This window comes from Hyperolius riggenbachi, chromosome 9 (genome assembly GCF_040937935.1).
Source record: "Hyperolius riggenbachi isolate aHypRig1 chromosome 9, aHypRig1.pri, whole genome shotgun sequence".
In the NCBI taxonomy this organism is placed as follows: Eukaryota; Metazoa; Chordata; class Amphibia; order Anura; family Hyperoliidae; genus Hyperolius; species Hyperolius riggenbachi.
In genome coordinates this window covers 28,962,740-28,987,249 of record NC_090654.1, presented here as the reverse complement: position 1 = coordinate 28,987,249, position 24,510 = coordinate 28,962,740, and the positions used below count along the sequence as shown (strand labels likewise).

The 24,510-nt window shown below is 47.1% G+C and overlaps 1 protein-coding gene across 5 annotated transcripts in view; it reads right to left on the bottom strand.

Annotated features, from left to right (window-relative positions):
- Positions 1-22,747: 22,747 nt before the first annotated feature.
- Positions 22,748-24,510, bottom strand: part of CHRNB2 (cholinergic receptor nicotinic beta 2 subunit) — a 60,241-nt gene continuing 58,478 nt past the window's right edge. For all 5 annotated transcript variants that reach the window (XM_068252274.1, XM_068252275.1, XM_068252276.1 and 2 more), the window contains exon 6: positions 22,748-23,233. In XM_068252274.1, the coding sequence (XP_068108375.1) occupies positions 23,063-23,233 (171 nt within the window). In that variant the 3' untranslated portion in view covers positions 22,748-23,062. The remainder of the gene's footprint in view (positions 23,234-24,510) is intronic.

Below are 24,510 nucleotides of genomic sequence, written 5' to 3'. Positions count from 1 at the left end.
CAGTCGGATAGATCAGCTGTTCATTGTGACGAATAGGCTGCTCTCCTACCTGACACTCTTCTGCTAGACAAATACAGGGCTGGTGAAGGACGAGGGCCTAATACGTAAGAACCAAAATGTATATGTATTCGGTAGGAATAGGCAGCAACACACCCTTCTCTTGTTTGTCCTGATGAGTTCCCCTTAAAGCATCCCTCTCCTATTATTTTTACAGAAGGATGCTAGGAAGTTAAATCGCGGAACTGCATTGTATATCTCCTTAGATCTCCAGCGACAAACTCTTTGCCGTACCAGTACTTGGCTCCACCCATGACTGTGCTCAGCATGTGGCTGGGAAGCGGTCATTGGCCAATGAGAGGATAATTCCTGCTAGTATGCAAATATAATGCAGATTGCATGCTGCTTGGAATCGGGCCAAACAAAATCAGCTGGAGCTGCATTTTATTGGCCCAATTTAAAACTGCATCATTTCCACTCACAGAATGATTAGCGTCTCGTGGACAATTTGCTAGTCGCCCTTTCCTGGATGATTTGAGTGAGATATGACACTGGCCTCAATTCATGGAGCTTTATCAAACACTTTATCAAACGTTTGATAAACGTTTGATAAATTACCTCATGGCTAAAATCTAATCTTGAATTCACTAAGGTGTTATATATTTATCAAATGTTTTACCGATAAAACGTTCAATAAATATATAACACCTTAGTGAATTCAAAATTAGATTTTACCCATGAGGTAATTCATCAAACGTTTATCAAACGTTTGATAAAGTGTTTGATAAAGCTCCGTGAATTGAGGCCACTGAGTGCTGCTGTCCATTCATAATTGAAGTGTTGGTTCTGTGCAGACTGGACACTTTTTTTCCTGGACTCTTGGAGACTCCTCTGTGATGGGTTCATGGAAGGCAGAGTTTCCTATAGAATGTAAAGGAAAAGGTTGTACCTGAGTAGATCCATTGGGTTCCGCAGTATCCCGGTGAATGAGATGCTAATAATTTTTGAGTTGATGCAGGATTATGCAAATGTAGGCAAATTCATGCAGCTTGAAAATGGACCAATCAAGTTTTACCTCAGCAGGATTTGATTGGTTTGTTTTCAAGCTACATACATCTGCATAAAAAATTTGCATAATGCTGCATGAACTCAAAATGATTTGCATGTTGTTGACCATCCCTGTTCAGCAGAAGCTCTTGCGTTAGCCTTCAGCACTCTGTTTTATAAGGGTGTGAAAATAGGCATGCGTAATCGGCATCACCCAACGGGGATCGGGGGTCTGATCCTTCAAGCAACATTGCAGGGCAGAGTCTGTGCAGACGCGTCGCGAGACATGTTCTGTTCTATGTAGGGGGCGGAGCTGTGGGCGTGACTTCATTTGGCGGGTGGGGTAAGTGGGCGGGGCAATGCCCTCTGCCCAAAGTGACCCTCTAGGACAGTGAAGAGGGGCTGCAGTACACACTGGATTCCCAGCAGAGGGGGTTATTCTTGGCCGCCATGGCGGAGTTTCATCTGGCGTATGTATGAAGCTTTAAAGTCCCTACAAGTAATCTCTTATGAGTTCTTTACTCTGTAGGACATGAAGGTTGTTCTCCTGTGTTATGCCTAGTACACACCATGCAATTTACTGTCGGACAGGTCGAATAGATCATTTCCGACAGGTCCGATCTGTTTCTGATTGATTTTATGATCACTTCTATATAAAATCTGAAAAAACGGTTGGAAATCAAATCGGACCTGTTGGAAATGATCTATTTGATCCGTCAATCTTAAGTACAATTGCATGGTGTGTACCGGGCACAAGGAAGAACAATGTCCATGCATTAAATAATTTTGGGTGACTCTCCCAATCGTGCAGATTTGGGTGTTGATTTGCAGAAAGGCTTACCAGAGCAACACAACTTGCAGGTCACTCACGTGCAGAGCCTTGAAAGCACGTTCTTTCATGGCCATTAAATATTTTTAATTCACCAATAAGATAAATTGTGTATTCTGATGCTTGTAAATGCTTCTGAAGCAAATCCCCAGATCTTTCTAGCAGCGTTCAGGCCCGTTCACGTCTGATCTTCTTGCTGGCAGGTCTATGGACATCCCGTTGGCTCGAAGGGATCCCAGCGTGACCTAGCGGCCTCTCGATGTAGATCAGGACCCTTAGGGTGGAAGAGGGGTCGTGGAGTTCAGCTAGAGCAGTGCTGTTCCAACTTCATGGGCAGGGGGCAAAGCGCCAAGGTCCTGGCTTTGGGGGGGTGGAGCCAAACAATAACTAGAGGTGGACCTGCCAGAGGGGGAGTGACTAAAATAGTCTGGGCAAGTGAGTGCAGGCTGCCAGTTGGACAGCACTGAGCTAGACCACCACAGCACACTTGCTATTTCCCCTTGCTTTTGATTGGTGGTTGGTATTTCCACCTCTGTGATTTAGCCTTTGGGTAAACCCATTTAAAGGACCATTAGCAAGAATTAAACCTGACGGTCTGGTGCTCAGGCCCACATGACACGCACAGGCCCTTATTCAATTCACTTTTTCTTCTAGGAGATAATTTTTCATCTTCTGCTTAAAATAACCTTTACACACCGCTATTGGAAAAGTACTACGCAGTAGGTGAAAAAGTACTGTAAAAATTATTCCGAGTATTTTCTGGCTTTAAAGGCTTTTTATTGATAAGGTGTGAGGAAAACTTGGGATGCCCATACATACATCACTCAATATTGTGGCCGATTGACCTTCAGATTTAATAATTTTATCGAATTGTACAAAAATCGGTGATGCAACATGGCCGCCCAGTTTATCTTTTGTTCGTTCGATTTCTAGCTGAAATTGCTCCAATAGATCGCTCGGGAATGTCTGAAAAATCTGAATTGCAAATGCTGGATGGGGTTTGTGTTCGGTAACCGTATTTTATATCGTGAAAGACCCAATGGAATCCCAGGCACCCCCCCCCCCAAATTGTAATGTCTGTACATGCTAAAGTCTCAACTTTCCACCAGCACAACTCCTGTCTCCTGTGGTGTCCACAGTCACCATGAGCCCCTGTACCACTGGAATGTGACATCACAACCTGAGTCACGTGGTACTTTCGTGGTACTCTTGGTGACTGACAGCAGAGGAGCCCAGGAGTTACATGGGTGGAGAGGTGAGGACTGTTAAAACACGGGGCATGGGGTTACACTTAATGCTTGGGGGGGCCCGGAAGCCACCAGCAAAACATTTCCCAATGATTTCATGCAGAAATCTATTGAAAATTGCTATGCATTGTGTGGGCAAGCAATAGAGATCCCTCTGTGATCAGACTCATTCAGAGAGGGATCTATCTAATGGTCGATCTGGCCATAGTTCGAGCTTTAAAGCCGATGCGACTCGATTGATGAGATCCAACAGGTCGGATCTCGCCACCAACTATTCCCTGCTCGTTCCCCACGAGGGGACAATGGCAGGGAATCGAGCGGAAGATAAGCGGGGACGAGCGGGGGTTCGAATCCGACGCGCGCGGGGATGTGGAAGAGGCGATCCGGCGGCTATTCGAGCCGCCGGATCGCCTCGTGTAGACAAGGCTTAGGAGAAATAGTCAATTGGATAAGGGTTAGAGTTCCTTGGCAATGAAGCAAACCTTACCTAAGTCTTATGCCTGATACACACCATGAAATTTCCCATTAGATGGGTGTATAGATAATTTTCGAGAGATCCAATCAGATTGCCGATCGGTTTTCTGATCACTTCTATGTAAATCGATCAGAAAAACAATCGTAAATCAGATCGGATCTGTCGGAAATGATTTATTAGACCCATCTATCCGATGGGGAATTGCCTGGTGTGTACCAGGCTTTAGATCGGACACAACTACATGTCCTAGGTAGGACAATAGCTGCGTCTACAAAACCTCACACAAGTTTTGTGCATTACCTTTAGCGCAATACAAAATCCCTAGGCCATTTGTGCCTTACAGCACCTATTAATGCAGGCGGCAGCCGTGTCCTTGTCTGAACGCAGCCAATAGGGTTCAGTGTTGTTGCTACACACAAAATGGCTGCACTTTCGTCAACTGCTTTACACCCCTACCACCCCTTCCCCTCCTCTAGGGACGTCTGTTTTTTCTGTGAAAGTCTTGGCAGATTCTGGTTTGCTGGATCCTTGATGCAGCAGACTTTTATTTTTAGTGTTGGTAAAAAAAAGTTTTTTAGTAGAATTTTTTTTGTTTTTTTGCAATTTTGAAGTTTGTGATTTAGAGAACTCATTTTGTTTTAGCCAGTGCATGTCTGACAGTCCGCTACTGTCCTCTGTAAATGCTGATCTCATTTCGGTCGTAGAAAGCTTCAGACATTGGCCAGACATTCGACAGACAAATGTGTCTTTAAGTCTATTATTATTATTGTCGTTATATTTTTTAACATTCCTTATTAAATCTCAGCAGGTAAATTTTTTTTTTCCTTTTTCTGATTTCAGAAATTGGTTCTTTTTTTGTTTGTTTTTGTTTTGTTTTCTAAGGAAATAAAAAAAAATCACTTTAACAGGGGGACGCCGCCATCGCAGTCAGCTGTCACAGCCGCTTTGCGTATCGATTTTAATCCTGTGTCGTAGACAGTGGAGTGCATGACATAAATATATTTTTTTTCCCATATGTCCGAAAATGGTTCCGCTAGGTCAGTGTTTTTTTGGGGCCCTGAACGTGGCCCTTTTTAGTGAAATCGCTGCGGTGACGACCGACCAACCTGCTCTCTGTCTTTGTACCATGTGTAATGATGGAGACCTATGCTGGTATTTAAGTTAAAGTGACACAATAAAGACTTTCATCTGGTTATGTACACTGTGGTCTGGTGTGGTCTTTAAATGATCTGTGCTGTGTTCTCTGACTTCAGAAGAATGTAATCTTGCCTCCTGAAAGCAAACCTGAAGCGTTATTAAAATAGATACTTACCTAAGGAGGGAGAAGGCTCTGGGTCCTATAGAGCCTTCCCGTTCCTCTCCTGCTTTCCTAGTTTCAGTGCTAATTCAAATCTCCTGACGAGGGAGGCTTTGAAAGTGTTCGGAAGCCCAAGTGCTGCCAAAGATTGGCGGCTCCATACTGCGCATGCGTGAGAGAACGCTCGTGTATGCACACTACGGGGTCGCCTATCTTCAGTAGCACTCGGGCTTCTGCAGCTCCCATGGCGGAAGAGAGAGCAATCCCTGACCCATCGGTTGGAGACTGCTAGATGGCGCTGGAACGAGATGATCAGGAGAGGAAAGGTAAGGCTCTAGGACCCAGAGCCTTTCCCCTTCTTCTTAGGTATGTTTGTTTTGTTTTCTTTTATTCTTTAAAAATGCTTCAGGTTCACTTGAATAAAGCTAATCCTGACAGAATTTCCTCCCTCAGGCATTGTTCACATCTAAAATCGAAATTGCTGACGACGTTGTACAGAAATCCCCCCAAAAGCCCTGAAAATGTACTGGACGACCTTTTCAGGGAGCAAAGAAAGGGTTAAAGGGAGTCTGAAGCGGATTGTAGTGTAAAAAAATAAATAAAAAAAAGGCTCTGGGTCCTATAGAGCCTTTCCCGATGTCCGCGCTCCCCCATTAGCAGTCTACGACTGATTGTGATTGGTTGTGAACTGCTCTCTTCCAGGGTCTGCTGCCTTTGGGAGTCTTCAGAAGCACTCGGACGTCTGAAGACTGGCGGCTCCGTACTGCACGTGTGGGTGCCCTCTCTCGCGCACACCAGAGCCCCGCCGGTCTTTGGAATACCCGAGTGCTTCCGAAGACTGCCGAAGTCTCCTGTGGTGTGAGATTCAAACGGAGGAGGCTGCAGGGAAATGAGAACACCGGGAGGGAGACTAGGAAGGCTCTATAGGGCCCAGAGCCTGCTTTCCTCTTTACGTGAGAATCTTGTTTTTGTTTTTTTAAAATTGCTTCAGACTCACTTTCAAGTATGTCTTTTCCGGTAGAAGCCAGCACCAAAGCACTGGGAGTCTACTGATTAAATTAAACACAGCTCAGTGCAGCGGATTTCTACAGCATTTCTATGTGGAATGAACACTTTTCACTCTTGCTCTTTCCAAAAGCTCGGGTCCACTTTAAGGAGCCTGGAGAAGTTGAATTAAAAAAAAATTGTATTACCTGAACTGAAAATAAAAAGTCAAAATAACCATACACAGGTCATACTTACCTCATGTGTTGTCTACTCCTCAATCTCTCGCCTCTCCTGCATCCCATTTGTCCACTGTGATCAATGGATTTCGCTGTCCTCCATTTTAAAAATGTCCATTACCCTATATCAGCTTCTTGCTCAGCACACTTTAACTGTAATATCGCCCACTTGAGCCATAGGGAAACATGGACATTACCTTGCACATTCGGTTGTAACTGACAGCTGCTGGTATATAACTGACAAACTATTTCAGTTCTGACAAAATCTTGTCAGAACAGGAAGGGATCACTGTAAGATGGTGAGCTGAGAGGAACTGACGGTGAGGTTAGTATGTAATATTCGTTTGCAGCTATGTCGTGTCGTATTTTAAATAATTTTACACGCTTCAGGTTCCCTTTAAGGCTGGGTACACGCACTGTAATCTTCCTGTCAGATTGACTGAAAAATTACCCATCTTTCAATACTTTCAAACCTGTCTGATCTGTTTCCGATCAAGAAAGGGATCAGTTTTGTGCAGTACTGATCTCAAAATGGATCCCTTTCTCAATGGGAAGCAGATCAGACATGTTAGGAGTTATCAAGCAATGGGATAATTTCCCCTCTGACAGATAAATTGCATTGTATGTACCAGGCATAATGAATACACAACAGCATTGCCACACATGGCCACTAGAGCTTAGGTACCCACCAAACCCATTCCTCCATAGAGGAGTTACACCAGCCAGAAGATGACAACTTAGATTTAGAGAACTAACAGCACTTTAACTTTTATAAATAACACCATAGCTATCCTCCAGTCCATTGTTGGCAACAATTAGCTATTTCTGAGGTTGAGTTAACACTGCACATCCAGTTCTATGGGTATGTTTACATCCCTGCGTTGTAACAGATCGCGGTATCCTAACTCGCTTTGTAGAATCTGTAGTAGTAGTAGAAGACAAAAACACAGAGGGTCCGGGAGCCCAATCTGGTGCAGAACGTTAATATGTACGAAATTAATTTCACAAAGACAGTAAGTATTATACTCACAAGAGTGGGTTGCTAATAGAGGCAACCACTTGTTTTCGCTGGTGGGGAAATACCGTCCCCACTCGGCCTTTTCTCCTCCTTTTGGTCGCTCTTCAAAAAGGCTGATCCGTCAGATTCTCCGACGTTGATCTTCCCCTAAGGTCAAGGGGTACTAACTGTTTTTAGGTATGGTAGGAGGTGCCCGGTAGGAAGGTAAAATCTATGTGGTTCTATATGGTAGGTACAACATTAAAGAGGATCTGTAACGTCAAAAGATCCCCTGGGGGGTACTCACCTCGGGTGGGGGAAGCCTCCGGATCCTAATGAGGCTTCCCACGCCGTCCTCTGTCCCACGGGGGTCTCGCTGCAGCCCTCCGTGAAAGATGACGTCAATATTTACCTTCCCGGCTCCTGCGCAGGCGCTCTGACGGCTGTCGGCTCCGAACTACACGGAAAGACCCGATCGCCGTCTGGTCTGCTCTACTGCGCAGGCGCAAGTTTCCGGCGCCTGCGCAGTAGAGCGGACCCGACTGAGATCGGGTATTTCCGTGTAGTTCGGAGCCGAAAGCAGCCACAGCGCCCCCGCTGGAACCAGCAAAGGTAAATATTGAACTGACAGTCGGGTCTGTCGCCGGCTGTGCGGAGGGCTGCAGCGAGACCCCCGTGGGACAGAGGACGGCGTGGGAAGCCTCATTAGGATCTGGAGGCTTCCCCCACCTGAGGTGAGTACCCCCCAGGGGATCTTTTTCATGTTACAGAGTCTCTTTAAAGAGACAAAATGGTGTGATCCTACCTTCTAGATGTCCCTTATAGGGAATATACAGATCAAGACCAATACTTGTTTAATCAAATTTTATTTGGGGCACAGACTGTTGTACCTACCATATAGAACCACATAGATTTGACCTTCCTACCGGGCGCCTCCTACCATACCTAAAAACGCTTTGTAGAATGTGCTTCTGGATAATGTGCAGATTACAAAGCAATTCTTCATGCTGTGAAAATAATGTGCACGTTTTAACATGCAGGGTGGGCATCGCGCTATGCTTGCAATGTAGCTTGGACATTACACAACAGGCTATATGCGATGGACTTTTTCTCCTTTTGTCTCCTAGGTGATATTTTCACACATTACCAATTAACCCCTTCAGGACTGTAGGCTTACACCCCCCTAGTGACCAGGCTGTTTTCTACAATTTAGGCCAACTTCAGCTTTAAAGGGATACTGTAGGGGGGTCAGGGGAAAATGAGTTTAACTTACCCGGGGCTTCTAACGGTCCCCCGCAGACATCCTGTGTTGGCGCAGCCACTCACCGATGCTCCGGCCCCGCCTCCGGTTCACTTCTGGAATTTCAGACTTTGAAGTCTGAAAACCACTGCGCCTGCGTTGCCGCTGATGTTATCAAGAGTGCACAGCGCAGGCCCAGTATGGTCTGTCTGCGCAGTACACTCCTGGTGACATCAGCGGGAGCGAGGACACGGGCGTGCAGGTGCAGTGGTTTTCTGACTTTAAAGTCAGAACTTCCAGAAGTGAACTGGAGGCAGGGCCGGAGCATCGGTGAGTGGCTGTGCCAACACAGGATGTCTGCGGGGGACCATTAGAAGCCCCGGGTAAGTTCAGCTCATTTTCCCCCGACCCCCCCCCCCCCCCTACAGTATCCCTTTTCCCTAATAAATATTACTATTGTATTTTTTTTAATCCCCTCCCTCCCCCCGCCAGCCAATCACAGCAATTGGCTCGCATAGACATCAGCCTATGAGAGCCGATTGCTCTCTGTGCCTCCAAAAGGAAAAGCGAGTACAGAGTAAATTGACGACGGTTTCGTCATCTAACAGTCTCCTAGCGCACGATCTGCAAAACCCGCCCCAGGACTTCACGCCACCGCGTTCATGCCAATTGCCGTGGAGTGGTCGGCAAAGAGTTAAATGCCTTTTAAGCCACCTGCAAGCAAGAAAATACCCACAATAATTTTACCAGTACTTTTCCACCTACTTTCTCAATTGCAGAGGGCTGAAAAGATATTTTAACCACTAAAAGACTGCTCCTCGCCAATTGGTGTGGATGCGGCGGCAGCCCCAGGACCACCTAATGCTGATTGCCGTGCAGTCCTGGGGGCAGAGTTTGCAAGGGAATTGCGCACGCCGATGCACGCGCATCCCTGCTTGAATGACGGATTTCCGCTCAGCCATCAGTCTCCCAGCGGCGAAACCACCGTCTATTTAGTGTGTACAGCGCTTTGATCTACAGCAGCGCTGTACTGGGGACAGCCGTGTCACTCGTCTGTCCCCTGGGGAGACAAGACAATGAACCCCTGTCATAGGCTGGAGCCTATGACAGCCAATCGCTCTGATTGGCTGGCGGGGGGGGGGGGGGGGAAATACCAAAAAAAAATAAACCTTGGGGGAGCAATCAGACCCCACCAACAAAAAGCTGTGTTGGTGGGGAGAAAAGGGGGGGGGAAATCACTTGTGTGCTGAGTTGTGCGGGCATGCAGAGAGGCCTTAAAGCTGCAGTGGCCCATTTTGTAAAAAAATGGCCTGGTCTTTAGGGGGGTTTAAGCCTGTGGTACTTAAAGGGAGCCAGAGACGAAGCACCCTTGTGTATTTTACCATATATATCAGTAAGAACGTTAGAGAAAACACTTACTATGCTCTCTGTTTCATCCTCACTGCTAAAAGTGTCTGTTATCAGCTGTGATAAGAATCCCGGACTGAGCATTCAGTCTGGCTTTGCAGGGAATAATTATAGCTGAGTCATTATAGCAGAGCCACAAGGGGGCAGGCTTGGGCTTGAAAAGACACCAGAGAAGACAGACTCAGCTATAATCATTCTGTAGCAAAGCCAGACTGAGTTCTCAGTCGGGGATTCTTATCAGAGGTGGTAACAGTCAGATTGAACAGAGAACAATGAAACAAAGAGCAGATTAGGTGTTTACTGTCATGTTCCCACTGATTTATAAGGTAAAATACAAGAGGGTGCTTCATATCTGGTTCTCTTTAAGTGGTTAAACAGGAGATGAAAAAGAATCTAGGAGATACCTTGGTGGAAAAAGTGAATTGAATAAGGGCCCGTTTCCACTATGGAGTGATGCAAGTGCGGCTACCTAGCTATCACATCCGCTGCTGGCTGCGTCACTTCTGCATCAGGAGATGTGGAAGTGTATGTAGGGGACGGTGGACGGATTCCACTGTGCGAGAATCTGCACCATGCATCGCTCCACACGCAATGGAAACTGTTCCACTGCCGCGCTTTATAGCTGCATCGCACCGCAGGTAATAGAAACGGGCCCTAAGGGTCATGAAGTGTGACTTTATGTGTACTTGAGACACGGGGATATTAAAAAAAAAAAATTATATAAGCACATACTTAGGGCTTCCACCAGCCCCCTTCAGGCTGATCGCTCCCACGCTGTCCTACTGCGGTCCCTGGATGTGCAGCTGGACAATAACCCCCAAACATACAGCCAAAGTGATCAAGAACTATCTTCAGCGTAAAGAAGTCCTGGGAGTGATGGTATGGCCCCCACAGAGCTCGGATCTCCACACCGAGTGTGTCTGGGATTACATGAAGACAGAATGTGAGGAAACCTACAGCCACAGAAGATCTGTTCAATTCTCTGATGATTGGAACCACCTGCCAGCGGAGTTCCTACAATAACTGTGCAATTGTACCTGGAAGAATAGATGATGATTTGAAGGCTAAGGGTGGTGATTGATACATTTGATATAGATTTGTCTGTTAATTCATTGAATAGTTTCATTGTTCTGTTGAGCTGAATGATGAAAATAAATGATACTTGCATTTCATAAAAGCAATTCTTTGGCATTTTTTCACACCTGCCTTAACCCTCCTGGCGGTATAAAAAAATTCCGGCAGGAGGGAGCGCAGCAGTTTTTTTTTTTTTGCTGCTCAGCGGCATCCCCCCGCCCGCTTCGATCGCCTTCGGCGATCTCCGATCAGGAAATCCCGTTCAAAGAACGGGATTTCCTGGAGGGCTTCCCCCGTCGCCATGGCGACGGGGCGGGATGACGTCACCGACGTCGGGACGTCATTGGGAGTCCCGAACCACCCCTCAGCGCTGCCTGGCACTGATTGGCCAGGCAGCGCACGGGGTCTGGGGGGGCGCGACGGATAGCGGCGATCGTGTGCGGGGCGGTGGCGTTCGGTGTGCTGACGCAGCTAGCAAAGTGCTAGCTGCGTGCAGCAAAAAAAAAATTAAACAAATCGGCCCAGCAGGGCCGGAGAAAACCTCCTGCGCGGCTTACCCTGAACTACGTTCGGGGTTACCGCCAAGGAGGTTAAAGAGCCACTGAAGTCTAAAAAAAACCCCATCTTTTTATTTAACAAATGTGTTTAACATATTAGCCATAACTAAACTGCCGCATTCCAGCCGCTGTAAACTATCTAAATCCCCCCCTAACTCACCCTCCCTCTCCCCTGCAAAATCCACAACTTTCTCGGTTGTGGATTTTGCTGCCCTGTGCGCTTCCGTGAGAGGCAGAGCTATGAGCTGCAGCCCTGCCTCACACGCGTCTGTCAGCGGTGGATCTCCGCCTCTCCCCCGCCCCTCTAAGTGAAGGAAGACTGAGAGGGGCGGGGGAGAAGCGAAGATCTAGGCTGACAGACGCACTGAGAGGCAGAGCTGCGGCTCATAGTTCTGCCTCTCACAGAAGCGCTGCCCGGATTGCCCACCGGGGAGTTAGGGGGGATTTAGATGGTGTACAGCGTCGTGAATGCGGCGGTTTAGTTAGGGCTAACCTATTAAACATATTTGTTAAATAAAAATACTTTTTTTGGAGACTTCAGAGTCTCTTTAAACTTTAGAAAACTAATGTGTATGTAAATATGTGAAATACAGAATTAACCACTTCAGTACCACAGGTTTTGTCTCCTTGAAGGGCAACTGAAGTGAAAGGGATTTGGAGGCTGCCATATTTACTGTATATACTAGACCTAGGTACGAGAGTATACGTCTCTTTAGGTCTGATTCACTTCAATAAAGTATAGTGGTTGATTTAGACACGTCACGGGCAACAATGAGTAATGTGTACTAATAGTGACATTGCCATTTGTAGCAATTTACCCTGTGGTAAGTGATACTTTGAGGAAAGGAAATGGCAAAACACAGCACTGAAAGTTCTGGCCACAAAAATTAACAAGGAAAGGGGCAGGAGGAAATACTGGGCTGCATAAAAGGTTGTGAATAATGCAGCACTTGGGGTCTAGAGGAGTTACTGGCTGCTTAAAGAGAACCTGTATAAAAAAAAAAGTTATCCTGGGGGGTACTCACCTCCGGAGGGGGAAGCCTCAGGGTCCCAATGAGGCTTCCCCCTCCCCTGTAGCTGCAGTGCAGGCAGTCCAGAGCTGGCTCCCCCGAAGTGTCCCGGAATCCTCCCTTGACAAGCGCTGATTTATTTACCTTTCCTGGCTCCAGCGGGGGCGCTGTTGTGGCTTTCTGCATAGAGATAGGCGAAGGTCCGCTCTACTGCGCAGGAGACTTGCTCCTGTGCAGTAGAGCGGCCCGACAGCGACCGGCTATTTCCGCCTATCTCTGAGCAGAGAGCCGATACTGCGCCTGTGCTGGAGATGGGAAGGTAAATATTTACATCCCCGCTGTGTGGGGAGCTTTATCTCCGCCGCCGTGGGACCGAGGACGGGGGAAGCCTCAATAGGATCCGGAGGCTTCCCCCACCCCAGGTGAGGTTTTTCTCAATACAGGTTATCTTTAACCACTTTTGAGCCCCAAGTGTAGCCATTAACTTTGCTGGGTAGACTTATACTTGAGTCATTAAAAAAAAATCCAGCTTATGGGGGTTAAATTGTACTCGACTTAGACATGAGGTAGACTTGTATTTGAGTATATATGGTATTTCCTTTTAAGCAATACCAGTGGCCTGGTTTTCCTGCTGAGCAAGCATGCAGCAGAGCAGGTGTTTCTGACATTGTCAGATCTGACAAGTTTAGCTGCATGCTTGTTTGTGTTGTGATTCAGACACTACTGCTGCCAAATAGATCAGTAAGGCTTCCAGGCAACTAGTATTGTTCCATATCCCTCGCAATTAAATTGCCTTTTAAAAACCTGAGCAATTTTCATATCGTGCTCCTCCCATTTATTTGCCAATAACTTTATCACTACTTATCACACTGAATTTTTTTTTTTTTTTTTTTTTTTTTTGTGGGACAAACTAGGCTTTATTTGGACAGTAGTTTAAGCATTTTATGTACATTTTGCAGGGAAGAGAAAAAAATGCACCATTTCTCAGCTTTATACTTGGACTTCAAAAATAAAATGTGCTATTGATTAGGAAACGGACACATTTTATTTGTCCAGGTTATTTCAACATTTTAATTGTCCCAAGTACAATGTATGGGGATATTTTATTTGGAAATAAAGGTCTTTACAAACCTTTATTTACAAAAGCCATGGTAATACACCCTCATGACATACATATTAACTGCTTGTGGGATGAACAACGACAATGACGGCAGAAGGTCCCTGTAGAGGACAGTTTTCATACATGTGTACAAAGCAGTGCAGTTTCTAGGTTGAATTTCTCCCAGGGCGAGTGTCAAAAAAATACGCCCCCCCCCCCTAAGAAATTGTGCGACAGCCACCCTAGCACCACAGCTGGCCAACAAACCTCCTTTAGCTCGAGCCCCCCACCCCAAAGTGGCCCATGCAGGTCTTCCAAAATCCCCTCAGCCAAAGAGATCCCAAGACCCCCCCACCCCATCCCCACCTTTCCAAGTAATTGTGTGGCACTGGCAGCCACCCTAGCACCCCAGGGCCCTGACACCCCAGGCAGATCAGGGAGTCAGTCACACTGAAATTAATTTCTCAATAGTGCAGGACAGAGAGTCCCCAACCCCCCCCCCCCCCCCCCCCCACCTCCCTGAAAGGCGAGCGGCCACATCGGAAGACAGAGCCAGCTGCCAGAGGGATCATCAGGTGACAGTCAGTCACCAGTAGTAGAGCAGGCAGCTTTCCGCAACTTCTGTCACCAGCCGCCACCAGGGGAAGAGAGCAGACAGGGACCGACCAGGGGAACACGCAGGAGGAAAAGAAAGCCAGGACTCCTGCATCGGCGTTGCGCTCTGCCTAGCCTGCAGAACCAATACCGGTGTCAGCTGTCATCACACAGTGGTTGACGTCGGAGCGGAAGTAGAAAGCCGCTGGACAGGGCCAGGACAAGGTCCACCAGCAACAGAGGCTGAGCTGCCCAAGTGGATTTCCAAAACACATGCACTGTTGGTGGGCCCTGAGGACATGGTTGGGGAACACTGAACTGCAGGACAGGTTGGTGGACTGGAATGAATGACAGGACAGGCTGGCGGACTGAACTGACAGACAAGCGACTGGACTAACTGACAGGACTGTGACCAATACTGGGGCGACCAGATGGTGAGTGTGACAGGGCAGCAGAGGTGGAAAGAGAGGGAATAGTTGAGGAGAGACTGACAGACAGAAGATGGTAAAAGGGAGAGAGAATGCCTATGGTTAAAAGATAGCATGACAGACAATTTTACCTCCTCATTAGCCTGTCCTCTGCGCTTAAGGTAGCCATACACTGGTCGATTTGCCATCAGATCCGACCAACAGATAGATCCCTCTCTGATTGAATCTGATCAGAGAGGGATCGTATGGCTGCCTTACTGCAAACAGATTGTGAATCGATTCCAGCATGAAACCGATCACAATCTGTGAAGCTGTGCCCCCCGCATACATTACCTGCTCCGCCGGCGCATGTCCCCCCAGTCTCCGCTGTCTTCTCCTCCGTGCTCGGCTCCTCCAGCTTCACTGAACTTCCTGCCGAGGAAGTTTAAACAGTAGAGGGCGCTCTACTGTTTAAACTTCCTGCCAGGACAGGAAGTTCAGTGAAGCTGGAGAATCTGAGCACGGAGAAGGGACAGTGGAGACCAGGGAACACGTGCCGGCCGGAGCAGGTAATGTATTGCTGCTAGCATCGGTCGTCGGGCATTCAAACGCCGCTATTGACGCACTCCCGACCCACCGGCGATCGAGCGAAATCTTCCGCACGGATCGACGGGAATCGATGGAAATCGATTGGTCTGTCAGCGTTTTCGCAACGATTTCACAGCAGATTCGATTATAGTGATCAAATCTGCTTTATATTGGCGGGAAAATCGTTGTGTATGGGCCCCTTAACTGTATGTTCTTGAGGGAACTTGTGTATCATTTTGTATGTTGTTCATATTCAATGTGACACTTTTTTATGGAACTTTTATGTATTCTATATTTTTGTAATTTTTGCATTTTTTGCACAGAGATAACACTGCTCACCAAGCACTCTATGCACTTTTTGTACAGCACTAGCACTTTTTTTGCTGCAGATTTGCAACTAGGGATGCTCGCTGGATTCCGCGTAATTCTAAATTCCGCAATTCCGGCCGGAATTGGGCCAATTCCGATTCCGCTGGTCGGAACAGAATTGCCATAGCTCTAAAACGGAATTACGCAGAATTTTTTTTTAATTCTGCGGAATTTTACGGAATTCAAATTTATTTCCTCACCTATCTATTTTCCTCCCGGAGGGAGGAGGGTCTAATCTTCCAGGGGATTGTAGTATTTCAAAAGCCAGCTTACATACTGTGGCTGGGAATTGGACCCAGGCTGGGCTGGGAATTGAACCCAAGTCTCAGTGTGTGGTAGGTAACTGACTTAACCACTATACCACCAACACTACATGCTGAAGCCAACCTAGCATGTACCATTATGATCAATCCAAGAGAAAAATTAGTGTGCTTAAGGATTTGTAGCATGTCAAAAGCCAACTCACATTGGCTGGGAATTGAACCCAGGTCTGTGTGTGGTAGGTAACTGACTTAACCACTATACCACCAACACTACATGCTGAAGCCAGCCTAGCATGTACCATTGTGATATACCCAAGAGAAAAATGAGCTCTCTCTCTCTCTTTCTCTCTCTCTAGGACTTGATGCCATTGAACTGAATTTTCAGCTTAAAACCATCAACGGATAGCGGCAGAATTTCACAGGCATTTTCGGAATTCCGCCAGATTGAAAAAGCAATTCCGTTCCGACCAAACAGAACGGAATGACCAATTTCCGCCTAAAAATTCCGGAAAATACAATTCCACGGAAAGCGGTGACCATCCCTACTAGAGAGAGAGAGAGAGAGAGAGAGAGAGAGAGATATGAATCCACCTGGCTATCTGGGGTTCTCTTCGGACAACTGTTGAACACAAAAGGCAAGGCCATGTCTGGCTACAAAACCTTAAGCAAGCTAATTTTTCTCTTGGATTGATCATAATGGTACATGCTAGGCTGGCTTCAGCATGTAGTGTTGGTGGTATAGTGGTTAAGTCAGTTATCTACCCCACACTGAGACCTGGGTTCAATTCCAGCCAATGTGAATTGGCTTTTGACATGCTACAAATCCTTAAGCACGCTAATTTTTCTCTTGGATTGATCATAATGGTACATGCTAGGCTGGCTTCAGCATGTAGTGTTGGTGGTGGTATAGTAGTTAAGTGAGTTACCTACCACACACTGAGACCTGGGTTCAATTCCCAGCCACTGTATGTAAGCTGGCTTTTGAAATACTACAATTCCCTGGAAGATGAGACCCTCCTCCCTCCCGGAGGAGGAGGGAGGAAGGAAGGGAGAGAGGGAGGAAGGATTAAGTTAATAGGGACTATGGGCCACCATATAGGATAAATAAGGTTACTTTAGTGATTTTTTCAATTTTTCCGACGGAATCCGTAATTCCGCGAAATTTCGTACAAATCCGGCGGAATTTTCATAGCGACGGAATTTAACACTGACGGAATCCGTGATTTCCGGCGGAACGGAATTTGCTCATTCCGATCATCCCTAATTGCAACAACTTATTATATGTTGTGTGTACTTGCCTGGTAATATACACAATTTTTGCATTGGCATGATATATAGTAAGATATATGGTGGTTTATCAGGAGATCAGAGCTTTGGAAGACTTCGGAAACATGCCCACTACTTCATTGCTAGGAAGGGGGCGGACCCCCAATCCTGCATTATTAAAAGCATACTTAACCCTGGAAAAAAAGCAGTTTAACTTACCTGGGGCTTCTTGCAGCCCCCTGAAATCAAACTGTGTCCGTGTCATCCTTCCGAGACTGTCTGGTCAGCATTGGCAGCCCCCGCAATCCTGGCCGGTCATGGCCAGTCAGAAGCTACTGACCCTGTGCGGACCCATGCTACGAGCATCCTGATCGCACTCTCATTGCCTGGAGTATTCTGTGCAAGCGCAGTAGCATGTTCTCCATACTGCGCATGCGCAGAGTGCTGCAGTAAACAGAGGCACGATGAAGAGGCACGTGGCCGGCCAGCTTTCAAGCGGGTTGCCACTGCTGGTTTGAGGGTCTTGGAAGGATTGTGTGGCCACAGAATGACTGCAGTGGGCTGCAAGAAGCAAGTTGAACTGATTTTTTTTTCATACTTAAAGGAAACCAGAGGAGAGTAAAATAAAAAATGTATACATACCTGGGGCTTCCTCGAGCCCCCGTCAGGCTGATTGGTCCTTTGCCATCTTCCCAGACTGCCTGGATCCTCCGCTAGGCAGCTTGGTAATCCCGGCAGTCAGGGTGTATTGCACATTCGCTTGTTCCCCATCGTGCTTCTGTTGCCAGTAGATACCTGCGCAGTACTACTGTGAACGCAGAACGCTCCCGGTGACAGGGAAGTGCGCACAGCTGGACTGCCTCAGTTGACGGAATTATTGAGCTGCCTAGTGGAGGTTCCAGGCAGCCTATGAAGACGGAGAGGGAGCGATCAACCTGAAGGGGGCCAGAGGAAGCACCCGGTATGTATATGGTTTTTATTTTACTCGTCTCAGGTACACTTTAATATATCCTTTAAAGGATACCCGAACTGACATGTGACATGATGAGATAGACATGTGTATGTACAGTGCCTAGCACACAACGATGCTGTGTTCCTTTTTTTCTTTCTCTGCCTGAAAGAGTTAAACATCAGGTATGTAAGTGGCTGACTCCGTCCAGACTCAGACAGGAAGTGACTACAGTGTGACCCTCACTGATAAGAAATTCCAACTATAAAACACTTTCCTAGCAGAGAATGGCTTCTGAGAGCAAGAAAGAGATAAAAAGGGGAATTTCTTATCAGTGAGGGTCACACTGTAGTCACTTTCTGTCTGAGTCAGGACTGAGTCAGCCACTTACATACCTGATATTTAACTCTTTCAGGCAGAGAAAGAAAAAAAGGAACACAGCATAGTTATTTGTGTGCTTGGCACCGTACATACCCATGTCTATCTCATCATGTCACATGTCACTTCGGGTATCCTTTAAGACTAAGTGCTCGATTTACTAAAGTGTGATAACCCGTAACACGGCTGTGATAAGCGCTTTTCATGCGCGATTTCAAGCGCACAAACCTTTACGTGCGATAACGAATGACTTTGCGCGCAAAGGCGGGATATCACGTGATAAACATCAGTATCACGCGATATAACTGCACACAGCACATCACACGATCCACTTGAAATTGCCATCAGCGTAGCACCATTGCTGATTTCAGTACCAAACTCTATCTTCTTTTATCACATGAAAAGCGCACTTATTGCATAAAGTGTAATGCCATATGCACGATAAACGTTATCACGCGATCGCTAAACTTTTCACGCCCGCACAATGGTTTGCACGAGAAACTTGTAATCACGCTTTAGTAAATCGAGCCCTAAGTCTTTTATACTGGAGGTATACCTCTGTAGTGGAAAGCCTATGAATGGTCCAGAGGCTTCCTGAATCCTTCAACAGTCCACTGGGTCCCTCTATAGCTAGTCAACCCAGAGCCAGTCGGATAGGCTTCTTCTGGCTGTGAACATGCCCAGAAGAACAAAGTGCTTGTACATGGAGGAAAAACAAATCCATGCACAAGCTGCATTGTACTACTGGGCATGCACGGACCTTGCATGCACATGCCCAGTCCGAATGCACTCATCCATGGATCACAGCCAGAAGAGGGGCCCTGTGCTGGAATGGGGTCTCAAGGAAGATCAGGGAAGACTGGACTATCCACAGGCATCCAAATATTCAGGTAAGTAACTTATTCCCCCCCCCCCCCCCCCCCCAGTTTAAGTGTGCTTTAAACTCAGACTGTGCCTGAATCAGTACAGGTCTCCAGGCTGCAGAGCTTTGGAGAATGTTAGTGATTCTGTAAACCTGAGGTGTTAGCCGGAGTCACACGACTTGCTAACTTTCCAGCAAACCTCGCTTTGCGATTGGTATGGCCCAAATGAGGGTTGAAAACGTTTACCATCTAGTAGACACGTTCTGATCAAGTTTCAGGAACACGAATATTCACCGGTGATTTTCCATTCGGGATAATTTCGGTAAATCTGTCCAAGTGTATGGGGTGTATGCTCTAAACTGCGGCAAGCAGAGTTACGTGCGTAAAGTTTTACTGCTGATGAGTAGTGCGTAATGCAATAAATTACAGGCAATGCAATACGCTCTGCTCATCATGGGTAAGACTTTACATATGCAATTTGGCAGCAGGAAATTTGAGCACGGGAGGCACTGCAGCAGTTTGGGCGTCGCCATGGGCTATTATTCTGGCTGTAAGGGAAAATTTGGACATCGGGGTCGCCCGCTATGCAAACTGAGGCTACAAACACTGCGCACCCCAACCCTCGCTATTTGTAGCCACAATATGCATAGGGCGCCCATTATTTTATTGTCACCTCTGGCGCCCAAATTTACCCTTATAGTTGGAATTTGCCGAAACTTCAGTAGCCCCTGATCGGCAAGTATATGGTGGGGTATCTTATAAGTTTAGGGTTAGGCATCGGAGAAGGGAGGAGTCAGTTAGGGTTATGCATCGGCAAGGGGGTGGTTAGCTTTAAGCTTCAGTAGGGTGTTGGTTAGGGTTAGGCATCCGCAAGGGAGGTCGGGTAGGGATAGGCATCGGCAAGTGTGATGGTTAGGGTTAGGAATTAGCAGGGGAGTCTGTTAGGGTTAACCATCAGTAGGGCGTTGGTTAGGCATCAGCAGGGGAGGTCGGTTAGGGTTAGGCATCAGCAGGGGAGGTCGGTTAGGGATAGGCATCAGTAGGGCGTTGGTTAGGGTTAGGCATCAGCAGGGGAGGTCAGTTAGGGATAGGCATCAGCAGGGGAGGTCGGTTAGGGTTAGGCATCAGCAGGGGAGGTCGGTTAGGGTTAGGCATCCGCAAGGGAGGTCGGGTAGGGATAGGCATCGGCAAGTGTGATGGTTAGGGTTAGGAATTAGCAGGGGAGTCTGTTAGGGTTAACCATCAGTAGGGCGTTGGTTAGGCATCAGCAGGGGAGGTCGGTTAGGGTTAGGCATCAGCAGGGGAGGTCGGTTAGGGATAGGCATCAGTAGGGCGTTGGTTAGGGTTAGGCATCAGCAGGGGAGGTCAGTTAGGGATAGGCATCAGCAGGGGAGGTCGGTTAGGGTTAGGCATCAGCAGGGGAGGTCGGTTAGGGATAGGCATCAGCAGGGGAGGTCGGTTAGGGATAGGCATCAGCAGGGGAGGTCGGTTAGGGTTAGGCATCAGCAGGGGAGGTCGGTTAGGGTTAGGCATCAGCAGGGGAGGTCGGTTAGGGATAGGCATCAGTAGGGCGTTGGTTAGGGTTAGGCATCAGCAGGGGAGGTCGGTTAGGGATAGGCATCAGCAGGGGAGGTCGGTTAGGGATAGGCATCAGTAGGGCGTTGGTTAGGCATTAGCAGGGGAGGTCGGTTAGGGTTAGGCATCAGTAGGGTGTTGGTTAGGGTTAGGCATCAGCAGGGGAGGTCGGTTAGGGTTAGGCATCAGCAGGGGAGGTCGGTTAGGGTTAGGCATCAGTAGGGCGTTGGTTAGGGTTAGGCATCAGCATGGGAGGTCAGTTAGGGATAGGCATCAGTAGGGCGTTGGTTAGGCATCAGCAGGGGAGGTCGGTTAGGGGTAGGCATCAGTAGGGCGTTGGTTAGGGCTAGGCATCAGCATGGGAGGTCAGTTAGGGATAGGCATCAGTAGGGCGTTGGTTAGGCATCAGCAGGGGAGGTCGGTTAGGGTTAGGCATCAGTAGGGTGTTGGTTAGGGCTAGGCATCAGCATGGGAGGTCAGTTAGGGATAGGCATCAGTAGGGCGTTGGTTAGGCATCAGCAGGGGAGGTCGGTTAGGGTTAGACATCAGTAGAGGGAGAGCTCTGTGTGAGAATAGGACTAGGTTTAGCTATAGTAAAATATCTGTAACATTTACTAATATTTTATATCGGAATTAGCACTGCAAAATAGTAGAATATATGTAAAATTACCAATATTCTACTATCTGATATTTCTGGCACCCAAATCTTCCTGGAGCCCTTTTTGCTTTTACACTGTGAGGCTAACTAGGGGTGTTTTCGGCCTTTTTTTCAATTTTTTATATTGCCCACAAAACGCTGGTGCAATTAATTTCTATGAGAAGGTTCATATCAGCGCGGTTCGTGTGCTGTGCGTTCAGCAAAGCGATGCCTCTACCATTTTTGGGGCGTTTTTACTATAATGGAAGGTATAGGAAGAGCGATAAACACTTTATACGGCATTTGCGGTTGCGAGAATAAATACACTGTATTTATTCTTTTCCGGGTCAAAGAGTTCACTTCCTGACTTGCATCAAGAAGTGAATTACAAAACCGCTCTGGAAAAGCGCTTTCACCAGAAACGCAGCGCGCAGTGGAGCGTCGGGAGGGGGGTAAAAAGCGCACAAAAATGCAAAACTCTTGCGTTTTCGATTTTAGGCGTGAATAAGGCCTAATTCTCCTTAATGTAGTTTAGTGCATGCACCCCTATGTGAGCAGAGAATGTCAATTAACACAATGTTTTCATCTGAACGCCTACAGCACTGCGCAATTTTTTTTATTAAGCATACAATAGTTTATTCTACTTCCAGATGTTTTTTCAACCCGTTTTATTGTTTTGTAAATTCGGCCCAGCCAGTGAGTAGTAAGCATTTTGGTGACAATTCCGATACAAATTTTTTGTTCTTTTATGAGAACCAGCAGTGAATAGTGTACGCCGGACCTGAGAGCTGGCGTAAGGAGTTCGTACGTAAAGGAGTGTAGGACAATTACATTTAGAGATATATATATATATATGTATATATTGCACGGTATTGTGCTTCTATGGTCTAGAAAAAAAGTCCCATTTCTTCTTAAAAATAAAATTTTCAGTCCATGTCCTACGGCGATACTTGGATCTCAGTCCGGGCATTTTCCACAGCGAAACATGCCAACGTAAAAGAGAGCGCTGGGGGTGGGACAGAATATAACGCAAGTGCATGGGTGAGAAGTGGGCCAACCTGCAAGCAAAATTCATGACCTATCTCAAAAATACAATTGGTGCAAAGATTTTTTTTCTACTTGCAACCGTGAAAGGGGGAGGGGACAGCGAAATCATTCGAGGAGGAAAAATCAATAAATAATTATGCTGCATAATAAATAGGATACAGGTCACATTCCTAGATAGTTCAGTGCATATTAATAACTTGGTGTTCACGGTCATAACTCGCCAATCGATGAGGTCCGTACGTGCCGTAGGACAATATCCCAAGGAGGTGGAATTTCGATCCCGTGACACAGGCGAGACCTCATGACTTTGGATACAGCTATTCTGACGTGCTTTATTGCTTGATATAGTGAAATCCCCTTTAAGAAGACCACTCCCACCATCCAGTTCCGCCATCTTGTCAGGTTGCTGTGAAGAAAGGTTAGACGTAGGGATCCGTTCTCAAGGCCTTGACGGATGGGGGTCTCGATCGGAAAGTGGTCGTTTCTGGGGACCCTTGGCCATCCTGGGTTTCGTCAAAAGAGGTCATCTTTATTTGGCTGGAGGGGCATCCATTTTGTTATCCTACTAAACACAAGTTCTGTGCTGTTCGGCCTGCAGTGTAGTGCGTGTGCGCCCACCCCCCAGCGTTAGTTGGTGGTGGGGATTGCGTGATTTAGTTGTAGTAACGTGTTTGTGGTGTAGTTCTGGAAAAGGGGCTGGAGGAACATGCCGATTGTCCCGAAGACACAGACAAATACAAAGATCCACAGGAAGAGGCGGTCGATCACCATGGCAACGTATTTCCAGTCCTCGCTCACCTGCAAGGTCGAAAACAAACCAGGATTTAAAGAAGATATTTTACAACCCAACCAAATCACAAATTTGACAAGGCAAATTCTAATAGCGGGAGTGAAGCAGCTCGATGAGGAACCCCACAGGGGGGCACCAGAGCCACTAAGGCTTCAATTCAGGGCTGTTCAGTAAAAATGTCATCTTCGGTAATTTACCTCATGCGGTATTTTAAACTTTTTTTCCCCAAATTCACTAAGGTTTTCACACATGCGGTAATTATTGATCAGTTCATTTTGATGTTTACCTCATGCGGTATTTCATTCAGTATTTGATGGATTATTGCAGTGCTGGGGAAAGGGATGAATGATGTGATACATCAACATTGTTACACTACTGGAGGGGGCAGAAATCTAAGGGTTCCCTTATTATTAAAGTGTACCTGAGATGGTACACTGGGGCTTATTTATGCTTACCTGGGGCTTCCTCCAGTCCCATGAGGGTGATGGCCACCCTCACCATCCTCTTCGGCCCCTACATTCTGGCGCTATGACTCCTGGTAATCTGGTCAGTTGCCGTTAGTCCTGGACTACTGTGTATGCGTGGCTCGGCTGCCCGTGCCCCTTTCTCCTCAGAGCGTACTGCGCCTGCACAGTTCTAACATGCAGCCGCAGAATGCTCCCGGCCTTGGGAGAGCGACAAGGGGAGGGTGCATGACCGAGCCGTGCATGTGCAGAAGAGAGGGGCCATCCAGATTACCGGGAGACATAGAGCTGTAGTGACATCAGTACATGTGCCAGCGTCACTTGGTATAGTCTCTCGCGGTGACAGTGAGCTGCTTCCAAACTCACCACGGCCTGTGGGGCACACTCACTTGAGTGGAGACAGGCTTGGAGTCCGGTGGTTGTTAAGAAATCGAATGCCGTAACCACCACACACCTGATCGAGCCCTTGTTACCTACATTTTCCAGCATATGCGATCGATCCTTTTGACTAATTTAGGACAGAAATAGATTGAAATGATCGATCAGGAGGCCATATTATGGCATTGATATACATAAATGAATTAGACGGTTATTGATGCCAAAAATCTGGTAATGTATGGGTGTATGGGTACCCTTCGAAGTCAATTACACAGGCATCTGGAGTGTTCATTCCATAACTGAATCAGTCGGTAACTTTTCTTCCCAGTAGCATACCTTGTAGGGGTAAGAGGAGGATGCAGAGGGGCATGGAAAGACACGGGGTACACCACGAGGATGTGGGGGACAGCAGAAGACATAGCACACTGAGGACACTGAGGACA